Below are 14,715 nucleotides of genomic sequence, written 5' to 3'. Positions count from 1 at the left end.
AAATTAGTTTAACAATGAAATTGCTCAATCAAAATGATTAATACTAATAGCTTGGTATGTTATAGGTTTTTGAAAAAAATTTAGAAAACTGTATTATTGATGCATTTAAAAAAATACAAATTACAATATTAACAAAATATATTATACATAATGAATATCAATTAACCTTTCAACAATAAAATTGTCCTACAGTAATTTTCATATAACAGTAGATTTAAATCAGAAAAGTTACATATTATGTAATACATTATAATGTGTAACATTAATATTATTAGTTATAACATAGTTAATTGAAAAATTAATGTAGAATAACATTTACATTAATTTATTTTAAAGTTATTTACAAATTAAGTTTATTATCACGTATCTCAGTATCTGTAACACAAAATAATTCGCAGATAAATATAATAATATACATTTTATATAATATCATATCAATTTAATATATGCTTATAAAATATATAAAAACATATTATTATGATATAAATATATTAATTTCTTTTTTTTTTGAAATTTTTCTTTTATAAAATATAAGTTTTATTTGAAAACTCCAGTATTTAACTTTTTCTAAGCTTTAGAGAAATAAAACTTAAATATTTAAATAAAAATTTTGCTTTAATAATAAAAATAAATGTTGTCATAGTTACACTCATTATTATATATATCTGCTCTACAATAAATGTTTATAAATTTTTTGCTAGTGGATTTAGAATTAAGTTCTTTGTAAAAAATAAAAGTGAAAAAACACTTTCAAAATAAAACAAGTAAGTAAAGGTCATTGTCTTTACAAGTTGACCTCATTCTTTCGCTATGATCAAAAAAAAATAATAATAATAATAATAATAATTTGACCAATGGAAATTGTGACTAAGATTAGATTCTATGTGTACTATACAAATGACCATGAAACACGCAATAGTTGGAAGAATAGTAAAATGGTGGGAAAATCTTTTAACTATCTTTCTTACTTACACTTTGTAGGGTTTTACACGCGATCACATTTTACTTTTTTGGTGCTTTCATTGTAACATCTGTCAATCATAAAGAACGTAAACAACTATCTGCACACACAATAAGATAATTTTACGTAATCATGACATATATTATTTTCTAAACAAAAATAAATTTTGAAGACTATTTTAATAAGCAAACTATTCATATTTATAAAAATGGAAATTTGTATTTAATCATTAAAATATTTGAGTACTCTTAATTATAATACTTACGCTTTAACTAATATTTTCGATTGACCGACAAAAAAAAATTTAAGCCAAAATCATAAATGAAATTTATTTGGAGCTCACTAGTAATAATTATTTACAAACTGTATTCAAACTTTATTTATACATGGTACAATCGCACTTAGTTGCAATGAATGTTTCATTTTGATGGACGAAACAGTAAGAAGATTTACTTTTTTTTTTAGTCACGGATTTACATAAAAAATAAAATTCGTAAGTGTTCAACTAAAACCAAAATATATAATATTATACATATATTTTACATATCATTATTTATTTTTAATGTGTTTACATGTTTCTAAATCTTTTGATAGGTGCAATAAACATTAAGCTTTGTTTTCATTATATTTTTATTTTTTACTTAAGTCTTAAAGCTATAAAAAATATTTTCAAATTGTATAGATGAGGGTTAAAAAATAATAATGATAATATCAAGGTTTATAATATCAGTGCCGTAATGACTTGTTTTAAATTTTTTTCAGTTGTATTTAACAGCATATATACTGTAATACGTGTGAATTTTAAAAGCTAAACTTGACTTCTGAATAATGCAAGACTATTGTTATGATTTATACAGATATTATGCATTATAGAGTTCAATTTAACGTTATATATAATGTATCTTCGTAGGTTTTTTTTATGTACAATAACAACATGTTAATATTGCTATATAAAATTAATATCTAATTTTTTTTATTAAAATGTAAAGTATCGAAAAAACGAATACTTTGAATTGTCATCATATTTTTAAAACAATATATTTCTAGTTCTTCTTTAGTGTGTTCGTTCAATGTATGCTTTTCTGTGATTTCTATCGTTCTTATGGCTTAGAAACTTTCTCAAAGAGGGTATCATACTTCTTTCATGTTATATTTGCATTTAGAGCGTATAATTTTTCCATAACAAGCTTGCATTTCTCTTCGCCAGGCATTTTTTTTTCACTACCGCTTTTATTATCATCCCTCGGGTTCACCGGATGATATTACGTTTTTATTTTTGTTAATAAAAGTGAAAAAAATCTAAAACAGAATGTCACAATCACAACTTTTGTTATTTGTGTGCATGGATAGAAGAATCAGAAATGTGACAGACAGACGCTTTAAACCATTGAACATTTCCATTTTATTCTTTTATTATTCATTTTTTTTTTTTACTGTATACCATATACTAAGATTATTTTTTCACGATAAGACTTTCTGCTTTAGATACAGAATGCAATAAAGAACGACCATGTCTTAATAACGGCCTAAATTAAAATTCCAACGTTGAAACACGCGGACAATCCTGAAGGTACTACCATCACACTAATATATATTTAGGAGATAAATAGTCCAATTAAATAGAAATTGACATTCCTGTTCCCATAATGGTGGCTGGATACAAAACCGTATTTTCATAATAACATTAAGTATACTTTTTTTCTCCTAAAAACTTTATACTTTAATAAATTGTAAATAATATTTATTACAATGTTTTCACAATGCATAAAAATGTAATCTGATTGTTAAGGTTTATATAATTGTAACATTCATAATATTTATCTTTTCATTGCATGATAATATTATATTAATACTAGTGTGTGTTACCATTTTTTTTTAAACAAAATCTCGTTATTTTTTCATTCAACTGAACTAAATTAGTAGGAATGTATAATTAATATCACAATTGGTTAAAATAAAAGATCGTATACTCCAATAATTAAAAAAACCCACGTACCTATACAAATTTTTTAGTGGAAAAAAATATGTATACAATTTTATAGATTATAAAAATATTAATGTATGATTTTTTTTTGCATTTCTAAGTTACATAAAATTTCTTAAAAATTAATATAAAGATTACAAAATTGACGATTTAATTAGGGGATGGTCAATTTATGTGTAATAAGACATATACAAGGATTTGGCAGTTATATTCAAAACATTTAACTGGAATTAGTGACGGATGTAGACTGACACAAAAAGATAAACTTAAATTGACTAAAGCGAATAAAATAAAGATAATATTAAAAAAAAAAATTTTCATATTGTTATTTTTAGTATATTGTACAAATTTGCATGTAAACCTCAGATTTATTCAGTTGTTTGAAGGTGAAACCGGAGTATGCTATTGGTTGAACTTTACAAAGTCGACGTTAAACTACATATATGGGTACCTATGTAAAGTGATATAGGGGCTGTTTTTCGAACCCTTTTGGTTAGAGGAATATCCGGTAATAACTTCCACTGAGCAACTCTATTGCTGCTAGTATGGCAACTACGATATTCTAACGGAACACAAAAGACGGTTTGCAGTTTCGATTTCGATATCAAGTTTAAACATGTAGAGGTAAAGGATACCCTATAGTGCTTAATACCACTTAGCTGCTGTACGTACCTAACCAAATTATTAATTATAGTATCTTGTCGTCTTATGTATTACGTGTTCCCATGTAAAATTAACAAAAACTAAAATGGTATAATAAATACCAATATTATGAAATATATCACCGTTTCAAAAATGGCAATTTTAAAAAGTGTTTTATAAATTTAACAAAAACTATGTTGGTAATATTTATTAAAAAAAAAAAAATTATAATTCTTGAATTATTCATAATTTTATTAACCTGGCTTTCATTAGACAAAGATTTTTATAGTTTTGTGTATGTAAGATAATAGATATACAATATAAATGTATTCTATTTTAAATGTTTATTTATATTTAATATTTGATCATAACATAACCAGCCTACTGAAAAATATACGTTTAAATATTTTAATATGTTAAAATTTTAATAACATTTTTTATCATTAAATTATATTTTATATTTTTTTATTTAGATTTAATTTTATAGAACTATTTTTGTACAAAATTAAAATGCAAAATTATAAGTTAATCGATTATTATGAATTTTAATTTTCGCAATAAATATCTGTTATTATTTAGGTTATTCTATTAAAATACATTTAATTCATTTTCTTTATGTGTTATTTAAATACATATATTTATAATTGTAATAACACTTATAGTTATAATTATACAATCGTCTATTTGATGATGACATGATAAAGGGTCAAATATATGAAACGAGTTTTTGTTTAAATATGTTTAACATTATACTTCAACAATCACACTTTTAATTGTAAACAGAAATATTTACAGAAATTTGCTTGTACGAGTATGTGTACCTTAAAGTACTGTTTTAATTTATAATATTTTGACAATTGGCATTTGATATAGTATTTTAAAATTTTAATATTGGATAAGAACTTCACAAAACATATTGTATTAATCTCTCAGGTTTTATGTGTCTAATAAACATAATTTATAGGTACTATAAAAAACACAAAGAGCATCAATAAATTATTTACAAGGTAAATTTATAAAATGTTTCTTTACCTAGTTAATAGTTATGACAACGTATTTAAAAAAAAAAAAAAATGAAACAATATCACTTACCTACTTATATATATAGCATTTTGTGTGAAACTAAGATAGTACTAAGTAGTTTACTATTTTATACAATATTTAATGATAAATGGTTTACATTTTAAATGATACATTCAATGACATAAAATGTCATTTTTCTGACTTCCGGAATTCATACATACATCAATCAAACCATGTTATATTTCGATTTATTTTATAAATTTTTTATACCATTTATTTTACATAAACGTGCAAAATACTTAACATCCAATCGGTTTCTGACTTTGACGCACATGCAAACATCAAACGAAATTTTTACAAATAAATGTTCTCAGAATGTGACGTTATTAAAATAAATCTCTTATAAACAAAATGATATATTTATGAGGTCTTTGAATTAATATTGTTTAACATAAAATAAAATGAACGTTTTTTAAAAAAAAATATTACTACTAACTAGGTAATGCTTAATAAAAACATAAGTATTAACAAAACGTTTAAGTAATATCGTATTTAAATTTAAATTTAAATATCTTTCAATCATTATATTGTTATATTCATTTTATTTAAACTAAAAATTATATACATTGGTTTTAATATTAAATATAATCTCAGTGACTTGTTAGTTGATTTTCAATTATCAATCATATAAGTGAAATATCATTCTAATAGTTCTAAGTTATACTCGTATTTTGTTATATTAATTAAATTATCAAGTGAAAATCTAAAATTAAGTAGGTATTTTAAATTTCAAAAATTGCGTTACCATCAACAAAGTAATAAATTAGAAACATCAATTTAAAATTGTTTTAATAGTTTTCATCAACAATCATATGTGTGTTATTTTAACTAATAATATCCTATACATTATTCCAAAATATTCAAGACGTGTTTCATTTGACTTATTATAAAACACGATTATTATTATAAATATTATTATTATTATTTTAATTTTTAATAGAATTGTATTGTATTACCTAAAAAATAAATAGCAAACTATATAGTTTAAAAATAAAATATTTATTTTTATTCTATATTTGATTTATTTACAAGTACAATAGTATGTCACATTGCCCTACCTAAAATAATACAAAATAATATTTCCTTAAAAAATTTTCAAGAAAAAATAATTATATAAATATACAAGTATACTTATACATATATTTACCACAAGCAAACAATTTATAGTAATGATAATGACAATTATCATTATTTTTATGGGTTTTTTAAATATGTAATAATTATTTTTTAAGGTATTGTTATAGATGGTAAAATTTCCATAAGATTATTTAAATTTGAATATTACATCACGACAAATGTACTATATTATTATATAACGGCTTCTTCGAAAATTGAAAAATAACGATATTATTGTTAGATATTATTTAGAATAATGAGAATTTATCTTTTTTTTTTTTTTAAAGAAATAAAATTATATAACGTTGTATGATATAATGAAACTTTACTATACCTGTAAATATAAAATTCTATAAAATTCAATAGCTACAAAAACGAAGAATGATTTTTTAAAGTAGAAAATAAAATTATCCTAGAACGACAACAATTTAATACCTACCTATTCAATCATACAAACCCATTTTATAGCAGTCATAATGTGAATATTCTGTTATAAATTCACATAAAAAAAAAAATATGTATGTATCATTATTTCAAGTATAATATTATGTTAACAAAACAATATTCATAAATTATCCAATTTTTTGTATCATAAGAATTAATAATTAGTGTTGTCTTTTAAATTTTTAGCGTTCATTGATAAAAATGTATTATTTCTTGTATAATTTGTGCGTTAAAAAAAAATAAAATGTAGTGTCTACTATACTCATATTTTAAGCATTTAAAATTCTTATATTTAAAATCATTTATTGTAGTTTTTTGAAATAATAAACATGAATCTTTAAAACAGATTACTGTTGGAATTGAATAAAAATGGTTGATAATTATAATTTAAATTAGCCATGGCCTAATTCTTAGAATATTAAGGAAGTATAGAGAGTATTTTGAACTACGTTCGAAAATATACTAAGTGTTATCTTATTTCTAAACACCCTCAGGCAAATTTGCCATCTATGTCGAATTAATTTACAAAGCGAAGTACACCGATGCCGATTTTCTTATTAATCGAGGTACGATAAAACCGAAATTCATAAGCACTGTAAAAATGTTTGTTCATTTTATTTCCGGGTGAAGATAGGTTATACAGGTAGTAACATTATAAGTTAGACAGTAAATCTATTTGTCTATCTATTACATTTTTATAGCTAAACTACCGGATAGGTTTTGATAAATTTGGTATAGAGATAACTTAACCAATGATAAAGGAAATAGGTACTTTGAAGAAAAAACTCAATTTCTAAAGAGGTGAGGTGTGGAACTAAATGACCACACAATTTAATTGAAAGTCAGCTGTATGGAAAGAAAATAACAATTTGGAGAGAGTTTTGATTTTAAATTGTAGAACTATTAAAGTGTTTTAGGGAGTTGTAGATATTCTATAGAATGATAAATAATATATTTATGATGGAATTTACTAGAAACTTGATATAAATGCTATTAGATACAATTTATGAAACAAATATTTCAGCGTTTTTAAAATACAAACCCTAAGGTGATAAAAAAAGTAATAAAGTAATAGATGTAATTTTTAGTTATAATTTTGACTATAAATATTTTGTATTGTTTTTTATATTGAGTATGCATTTTATACATTTAAAAATGTATATACAAATAAAGTTCTTTTTTAATTTTTAATAAGTAACGTTCAATTGTGTTAATTTGAGTAATTATTTTGTAATTAATATTCGAAATTCAATATATATTATATTATATTATTAATAATTTAAATTTATATAAAACAGAATTCTCTAAACGAGATTAATTCTTTTTTATTATGAACTTTTATACTTAAATATTATGGTATACCTTCTATATTTTTATTTACATTAAAATGTACATGTTTTTAAAGAAAGAAATTTAAATATAATATAAATAATAATACTGAAAGAATATCATCTCGTTAAGTTATTAAAAATACACGAAATTTTGATTAGTAAAAAGCAAATGTTTACAAAAATTAAATCAAGAATTTATTCTTCATTCTAATATTTATAAAACGAGAACAAAAAATATAATATATATATTACAAGTATTTAATTTTATACTGTTATATTAAGAAAATGGATTGTAAACAATTATTATTGATTTTATTATTTTATCAGTAAACAATAAAATTATTTATCCATCTACAAATGTTCAATGATAATAATTTTTATTTTTATTAAGCTAATGTTATTTTTTCAGAACTTCTGACTCATTAATATTACAATTGTTATAAATAATGATGATTAGTAGCATAGTTGTTAAATATATACATATTTATAATACATATTATAAATATTTTATTTGCATTGATTAGGTATTGACTAAAGGAAATTACAGATAACTAAAAATATGAAAACTTTTGATACTTAACATAATTGATAAATTAATTACGTTTAGGTATATTTTAATTTATTTGTTAAATATACAGAAGACACTCTGTGACATAATGAAACATTTCATACCAATAAATAATTCATACTTATAATAATAATTAAATATTGAATTGCAATAGTTTACTTAATATTTGTATAATATTAGTATACTCATTTTGCTTAATATTTAAATAGATAGGTTGTGTGTAAATGATAAAGTATATTAAATATATTATAATTCTAATAATATGTTTTAAAACTTAAATGCGTATATCGGTAACCATGAAAATTATATAATAAAGCTTAAAATGTTAACAACTATTCGGTTGAACTGAAAACATGTGGTTTTTTTTTATAATTTATTTGAATATATATGTAAACGATTTTATGGTTTTGGATTTCTATCTCGTTCGTATTAAGCATTTGACGGATTGCCGGCATTGGCACACAATGAACAAAACCAAAAGCATTTAGGAATGAAATATATATTATTGTCCTATGATGGGGCGAGGTTGATTGTAAATTCACGCATGGTCGTGTTAAATGGAGCCTATAGAAAAACATTTTACTGAGACTATTATCCTTAATAACCAGTGCATCCATTAAAACACAATATGAGAGGCCTTGTTATTGTTTTTATTTTTATTTTTCATTTGTTATTTTCCATCTAAACTGTTACTGTTATGACTCTGTTCTCTCCGTTGATAAACTTCAGTATATAAATAATAAAGGAAGCAAAAAAAATCAACAACAAAAACACCGGATGATCGAAGTTTGTCGAGGTAAATACGCGAGTACATCCGGCCGACAATGGTTAGCAACGCCGCTTTGCCTGCAACCTACCCCGATAAAAAGTATAATATAGTGTACACTGTACAGGGTGATTCACCAAGTATGTTCTCTACCTTTTTGTTCTTCAATAGTATAGTAGTTCAAAATATAATTTTTGAATTCATATATTGAAATAACATATTTCTAAATGCTTGAGAATTTTTATACTTTTAAGAAGTGCACTGTTGACAAAAAAATTTAATTTAAATTAATATCGTTCAAATATAACTAATACTAATAGATCTAATTTTACCTATACTTATTTTATATTTTTGTATTATTATTTTTCAAGGCTATAATATTATCTTTAATATAAATGATTTAATAAGTAAAACTACGCATTCAAATCTTGAAATAGGTTAATCAACATTTAAAAAAAATATCTAATAAATATGTTACAGTAAAAACAGGGATCATTATTCAAAAAATACTAATTTATATCATCAAGACTCACAGAATACTCCTTAAATAGTATAAAACAAAAAACTCAATAATTTGAAAATATGATATTTGAAAAATTCAAGGATAATAGTTTAAAAAATATATATGAATAGATTCATTATTAAACGGCAGTGAGAATGCTTGGTGAATTAACATGAATACGTAAAAAAAAATGATAATAAAATATTTTAAGGTTTATTTTAATGTCCGTAAGATTTAGCCTATCATATTTTTTACCCCAAAAAAGAATGAAAGGATAAAATGTAATATAAAAAAGTTAACTAATTGAGTTTTTAATTAATTTGAAAAACGTGGGTAACGTCCTTATCCTTTAGCATATCCGGACTATGGTTTAGTTCAGTTAAGGATTGGTCCTCTTATCCGGATGTCGGAAACGCGGTGCTTTACATAATACACCAACACCATGGTGTTGTAGTTAGTATAGTTTACGTGTTTACTTGATTAACAGTTATAATAATGTAGTAGGAATATCCTCTGCACAAAACATATTTTCCCTGACATGAAAAATACCTTAATTTACCACTCCCTCACGATAGTATGGGGTAAAAATTTGATTTACGAAACACAACCCGAATGTTGTACTCATTTCCTTTGTCAACTGTATGAACAATAAATTAAATTGTGATTAATAAAATAACATAATATTCTCATTTATTTTTACAGTTACTATAAAATGTCAATTGATATTATAATTTGTTTAAATGTATCTTTTATGTTGATTTAATGAAAATTGTTCATTTTTGATCGGATTCATAGTATTATTATTCAAATGCACAAGATACTGTAAATCACATAACTGCTACTTAATATTTTTAATTGACGTCAAAATAAAGTATATTTTTATTTTAGTTTTCAATAGACTACAGTAATTAATACCATGCAAATTTAGATAGATTACATCTATAGTATTGTTTATTATTGCTGTTTGCTGTTTGTACTAACTGATGACAAAGGCCCATGTTTACGGATCACGGTCCCTATAATAATTGATGTGAACAAGGTCTAAATTAGTTGATTTCTGGTGTTGAAATGGGTTTCTGGATAATGTAAGTATGTCAGTTGATAATAATTCTCATTGACAAATTATCGGTAAAATGTTAACTGCAATTAATCATTGTCCGATAGTGTGAGTCCTACATGTGTAGTGTAATAACTAATAACTAACAACTACTATAAAACACATAAAACTATTATTTAAAAATTAATTTCAGGTATTTATATCTTAGTTTAACCTTTACTGCTTGGTAACGAATGTTGAGATTAATCGATGAGTGTATATAAAATACAATTTGTAGATAATACAACACAATTTGTGCAGTATGAAATTCTGAGTGTGTAATGGCCAAACTGTTTTTTTAAAGTTTTTTCTTCATTTTATTTTTGATGGATTGATTCATATACCTATACTATACCCATTTCAACATATTTTGCAAAAATACTTTTCCTGTATAGGTAATATATATGTTACAGTCTAAAGTCGAAATTGAGCAAACTTCAAAAATTCTCATACAAAACTCGAACTTTAACCACAATATTTAAGAAAAATGTCATATTTAAACTTTTTCTCGGGTACGCCTAGTAAGTTGTGAATAACCTCATTAGAAAAACTGTAGTGACTTTAAACGTTAAATTTTATTACGATCATTAATAGTAATGATCACACGTAATCAATCTATGATTGTTATCGTATTTTATCTGCTCCTTAAATTATAGATTTACAGAATTCACTTTATCTAATTGGAATAATATTATAAGTAGAGGTACAACAATTATTATATCATTATATTATAATGTTAATCAATATATAAATATATATCATATATACGAAATTTTTTAAATTCTTAATACATATTAACATTATACATAATATCATTATATTTGTATTATTATTTATGTGTATTTTATCATACTTAATTATACAATGTACTGTGTGATTATCTACAGAATACGGTAGCTTGGCATCCATGGATAAACGAATTCCATGGATAATCTGTAAAATTAAAATCCAAACAAAAATGTTATACATAATTACATATATGTATTATTAAAAAAATTAAATAATGTTATTTGAAATAATATTTAAGGAAAATTAAATTAGGTACAGCATATTTTAATTTCATTTAAACATTTGTATAGTATTACAAATATATTTCAAAATTTATAATGAAAAATAAAAGATACACATGGATAATAAAAAATTATAAATTATTTATAAGCAAAAAAATCAGTTAATAAAAATATTTATTATTTTTTTTTTTGTATACATTTAATATGTATGTAGATGTTGTAGTTGACATGGAGGAATACAGATAATCCGCCAATAGATAATCGGTAATACACTGTATTTGAACAATAATATTTATATTTAATATTAGACTATATAAAACTCTACAGTTCTGCTCAAATAAGATTGGTCAATATAATATTTTGTCTAAGTATCGTGAGTATTTCTCGTTTTGCCTGGGAACTTCTGATTTTTTTTTGTTTGTCTCGTAACATTTATAGTAAATCTTAACTAACTGTCTACGTACCTATATTATATAATTAATAATGAATTATATATTATTTATATTAAAATTTTAGTAAGTAATTCATGTACGCATGTACATTCCAAATTTTAATATAAATTGTATTAATCAAAAAACGTATATTTTAGTCTCTCATTGTAACATTGGATATATCTATTTGTGGCAAACCAAATTTTTTTAATATTGTGTTTCCACGAAAAATTACATTGATCACAAGAATAATATCACAGACAACGAAGTAATTGATATATTAAATTATAATAGAATCGTAATCTGGAATTCAAATAAAAGAGAGCATTTGTTAAATTTGAGTTGTATTACTTTCCACTCACGAATGAAATTCGAAGAAAGTGTTTTTTTTTTTAAATATATATTTTTTAATAAAAATAAAATATTCATGTAGGCTATAATATAACTATATAATAATGGTTTATGAAAAATATTAAATAATTTTTGCTTTATTGTGGTCTTGTACAGTTTTGTTACTGTAATTTACTTTTTCGTTTTTATTACTTTTCAACGAATAATTTCGTTGCTCATTATAAAATATGCGAATACGATATTCTATTCAACATGTTTTTATTACTATTCGGTTTATAATTTATTTATGAAGTTATAGCGTATTGAACTAGCTTTTGGTTGTTTTAAAATTTGTTTATTCAAATTATCTATTTTCATATTTTTAATGAAAATTAAAGTTCTAACCGTTTATACAATAATCAAATATTAGTATAATACTAAATTACTGGGTTTAGATGTATGTATATATATCTTATATATAAAAATGAATCGCAAAATGTGTTGGTAAGCGCATAACTCAACAACCCCTGGACCGATTTGGCTGAATTTTTTTTTTAATATATAATAATATTATTCTGTGTCTATACCATCGGTGTCTATGGCATCTTGTCGAATTTTCAATTTTAGTCGATTTAATAAAGTATTAATTATATTCAAAACGTAAGAATTGTAAGCACAGCTCGTAAAATAATTATTTATTTTTTCTCGATATTTCAGGCAGGTGGTGGTTGGACTCCAGCCGGCGTTGACGTGGTCAGCGGCACGGGCAAACACCGAATGGCGGTTCTCGTGAGGAAGTCGGCGCCGGGATCGCCCACGCCGTCGTCGGCTTCCAGTTACGGTACCGCTTCACCCGGAAACGATCTCATTGCCAGCGCGTCCAGCGCATTGCGCCGGTTGCACTTCAAGTCTGCCGGCGCCCAACGCATGCTCAACCGGTCCAAGACGGTACAACAGCAACAGCACTTGCAGCAACAGACACAGTCGCAGCAATCGTCGCCGGTGCCCAAGCTCAAGGTGCTCGGGTCCAGCTCGGTGTCCATCGAATCGTCGGCTACGGTCAACACCAGCACCGATTCGTCCGCGGCTACCATGACCACGGTTACCGACGACACGGAAAACGAGGACAATTTCGACAACCCGGTGAGTAAAACTCGTCGATACTATATTGTAATGTGATTCGACCACGTGTGGTATAGGCGGTTCCACTGTATAGTGTTGAAAGCGGATTTTCACGTCGCCGGGCCAAAACGAAAGATTGTTAACTATTGGAAAAATCTCGCAAACTAATGTCGAAGAATAGATAATACGATAGTGACCCACATACGACATACCTACGACTGCCCGTTTAATGCAATTTACAGTCATATGTATAAGTCAAGCGTGTAGTAAGAATTCAATTGTTCCTAGTTAGAGTGCGATTGGTTAGTGCGGTAACCCGACGGAGTTGAGTGACCGCATTGTAGTATTATTATTATTATCATACTCTGGGTGGCTGATCCGATGTTCGGGTGCCGCATGCTCGCATGACTATGCAAATGATATGGTCGATATTAAACGAATTTGCAAATTTTGAATATTGTTATTTAAAATGTAATATTATTTATTTAAAGTTTCCTGAAACTACATTTCAAATCGATACTTTACAGAAAAATAAATTACCTAGAGCATAATAAGTTTCTATGAAATCTGTTGGTTCTATTTTAATTTGAAAATTTTACTTTATGATTTTTATTCTGGAATAGTATATTATTGTAATTCTATTCCATAATAGTGAATAGTATATGCACTATAAGGCGAAACTCTTATAACTCTCTAAATATGATGTATGCTGAAATTCTCTATGCTCGCGATAAAATCGAGTTTAGTTTTCAGACGATTCGTTTATGTGGCTCGTGTAATATAGCATAAAATATATCTATAGAGTCTAGAAATAAACAATTATTATCGTAATGCCATACCAAAGCGAAAAAAAACAGTTATGCTTTAAAATGTGTCTAAATAATTATAATAATAGATAAAAAAAAATAACATACAAACATACTATACTATATGTATAGTGTTACTCAGCCACACACTCAAAAGGCGTTAAGGGAATTATGTGCATTATACCATGGTTTAATCCATGAACACAAGCAAGGATGTATTATACATGCATACTGTTTTGACCCAATGTTTGTTTGAAAGTAGATATTAATCCAAGCATACACTACTTTGGCCATTGTAATAATTCACAAAGGGCATTTGGAAATCAATTCCCCATCGTCCAATTTTTATTATCCAAGATTATTATAGGGTAAATAAAAAGAACAGATACGATTTACCCCTTAGTGATTTTGATTAGTTACACACTATATACCTGTTGTAGTGTATTCGTTTGAATTCAGATATTGTATTGTTGTTGTTCAATACCGAATATTTTTCGTGCTTTAATTAAATTATATTGGATAT

At 24.8% G+C, this 14,715-nt stretch overlaps 1 protein-coding gene across 1 annotated transcript in view; it reads left to right on the top strand.

Moving 5' to 3' along the window:
• Window positions 1-14,715, top strand: part of LOC114122742 (serine/threonine-protein kinase pakA-like) — a 195,790-nt gene that overhangs the window by 124,343 nt on the left and 56,732 nt on the right. The window contains exon 3 of the mRNA XM_050202349.1: window positions 12,982-13,407. Within this exon, the coding sequence (XP_050058306.1) occupies window positions 13,042-13,407 (366 nt within the window). The 5' untranslated portion in view covers window positions 12,982-13,041. The remainder of the gene's footprint in view (window positions 1-12,981; window positions 13,408-14,715) is intronic.

The sequence above is a fragment of the Aphis gossypii genome, chromosome 2 (assembly GCF_020184175.1).
Source record: "Aphis gossypii isolate Hap1 chromosome 2, ASM2018417v2, whole genome shotgun sequence".
NCBI lineage: Eukaryota > Metazoa > Arthropoda > Insecta > Hemiptera > Aphididae > Aphis > Aphis gossypii.
This window is presented reverse-complemented; position numbering and strand designations above follow the sequence as displayed.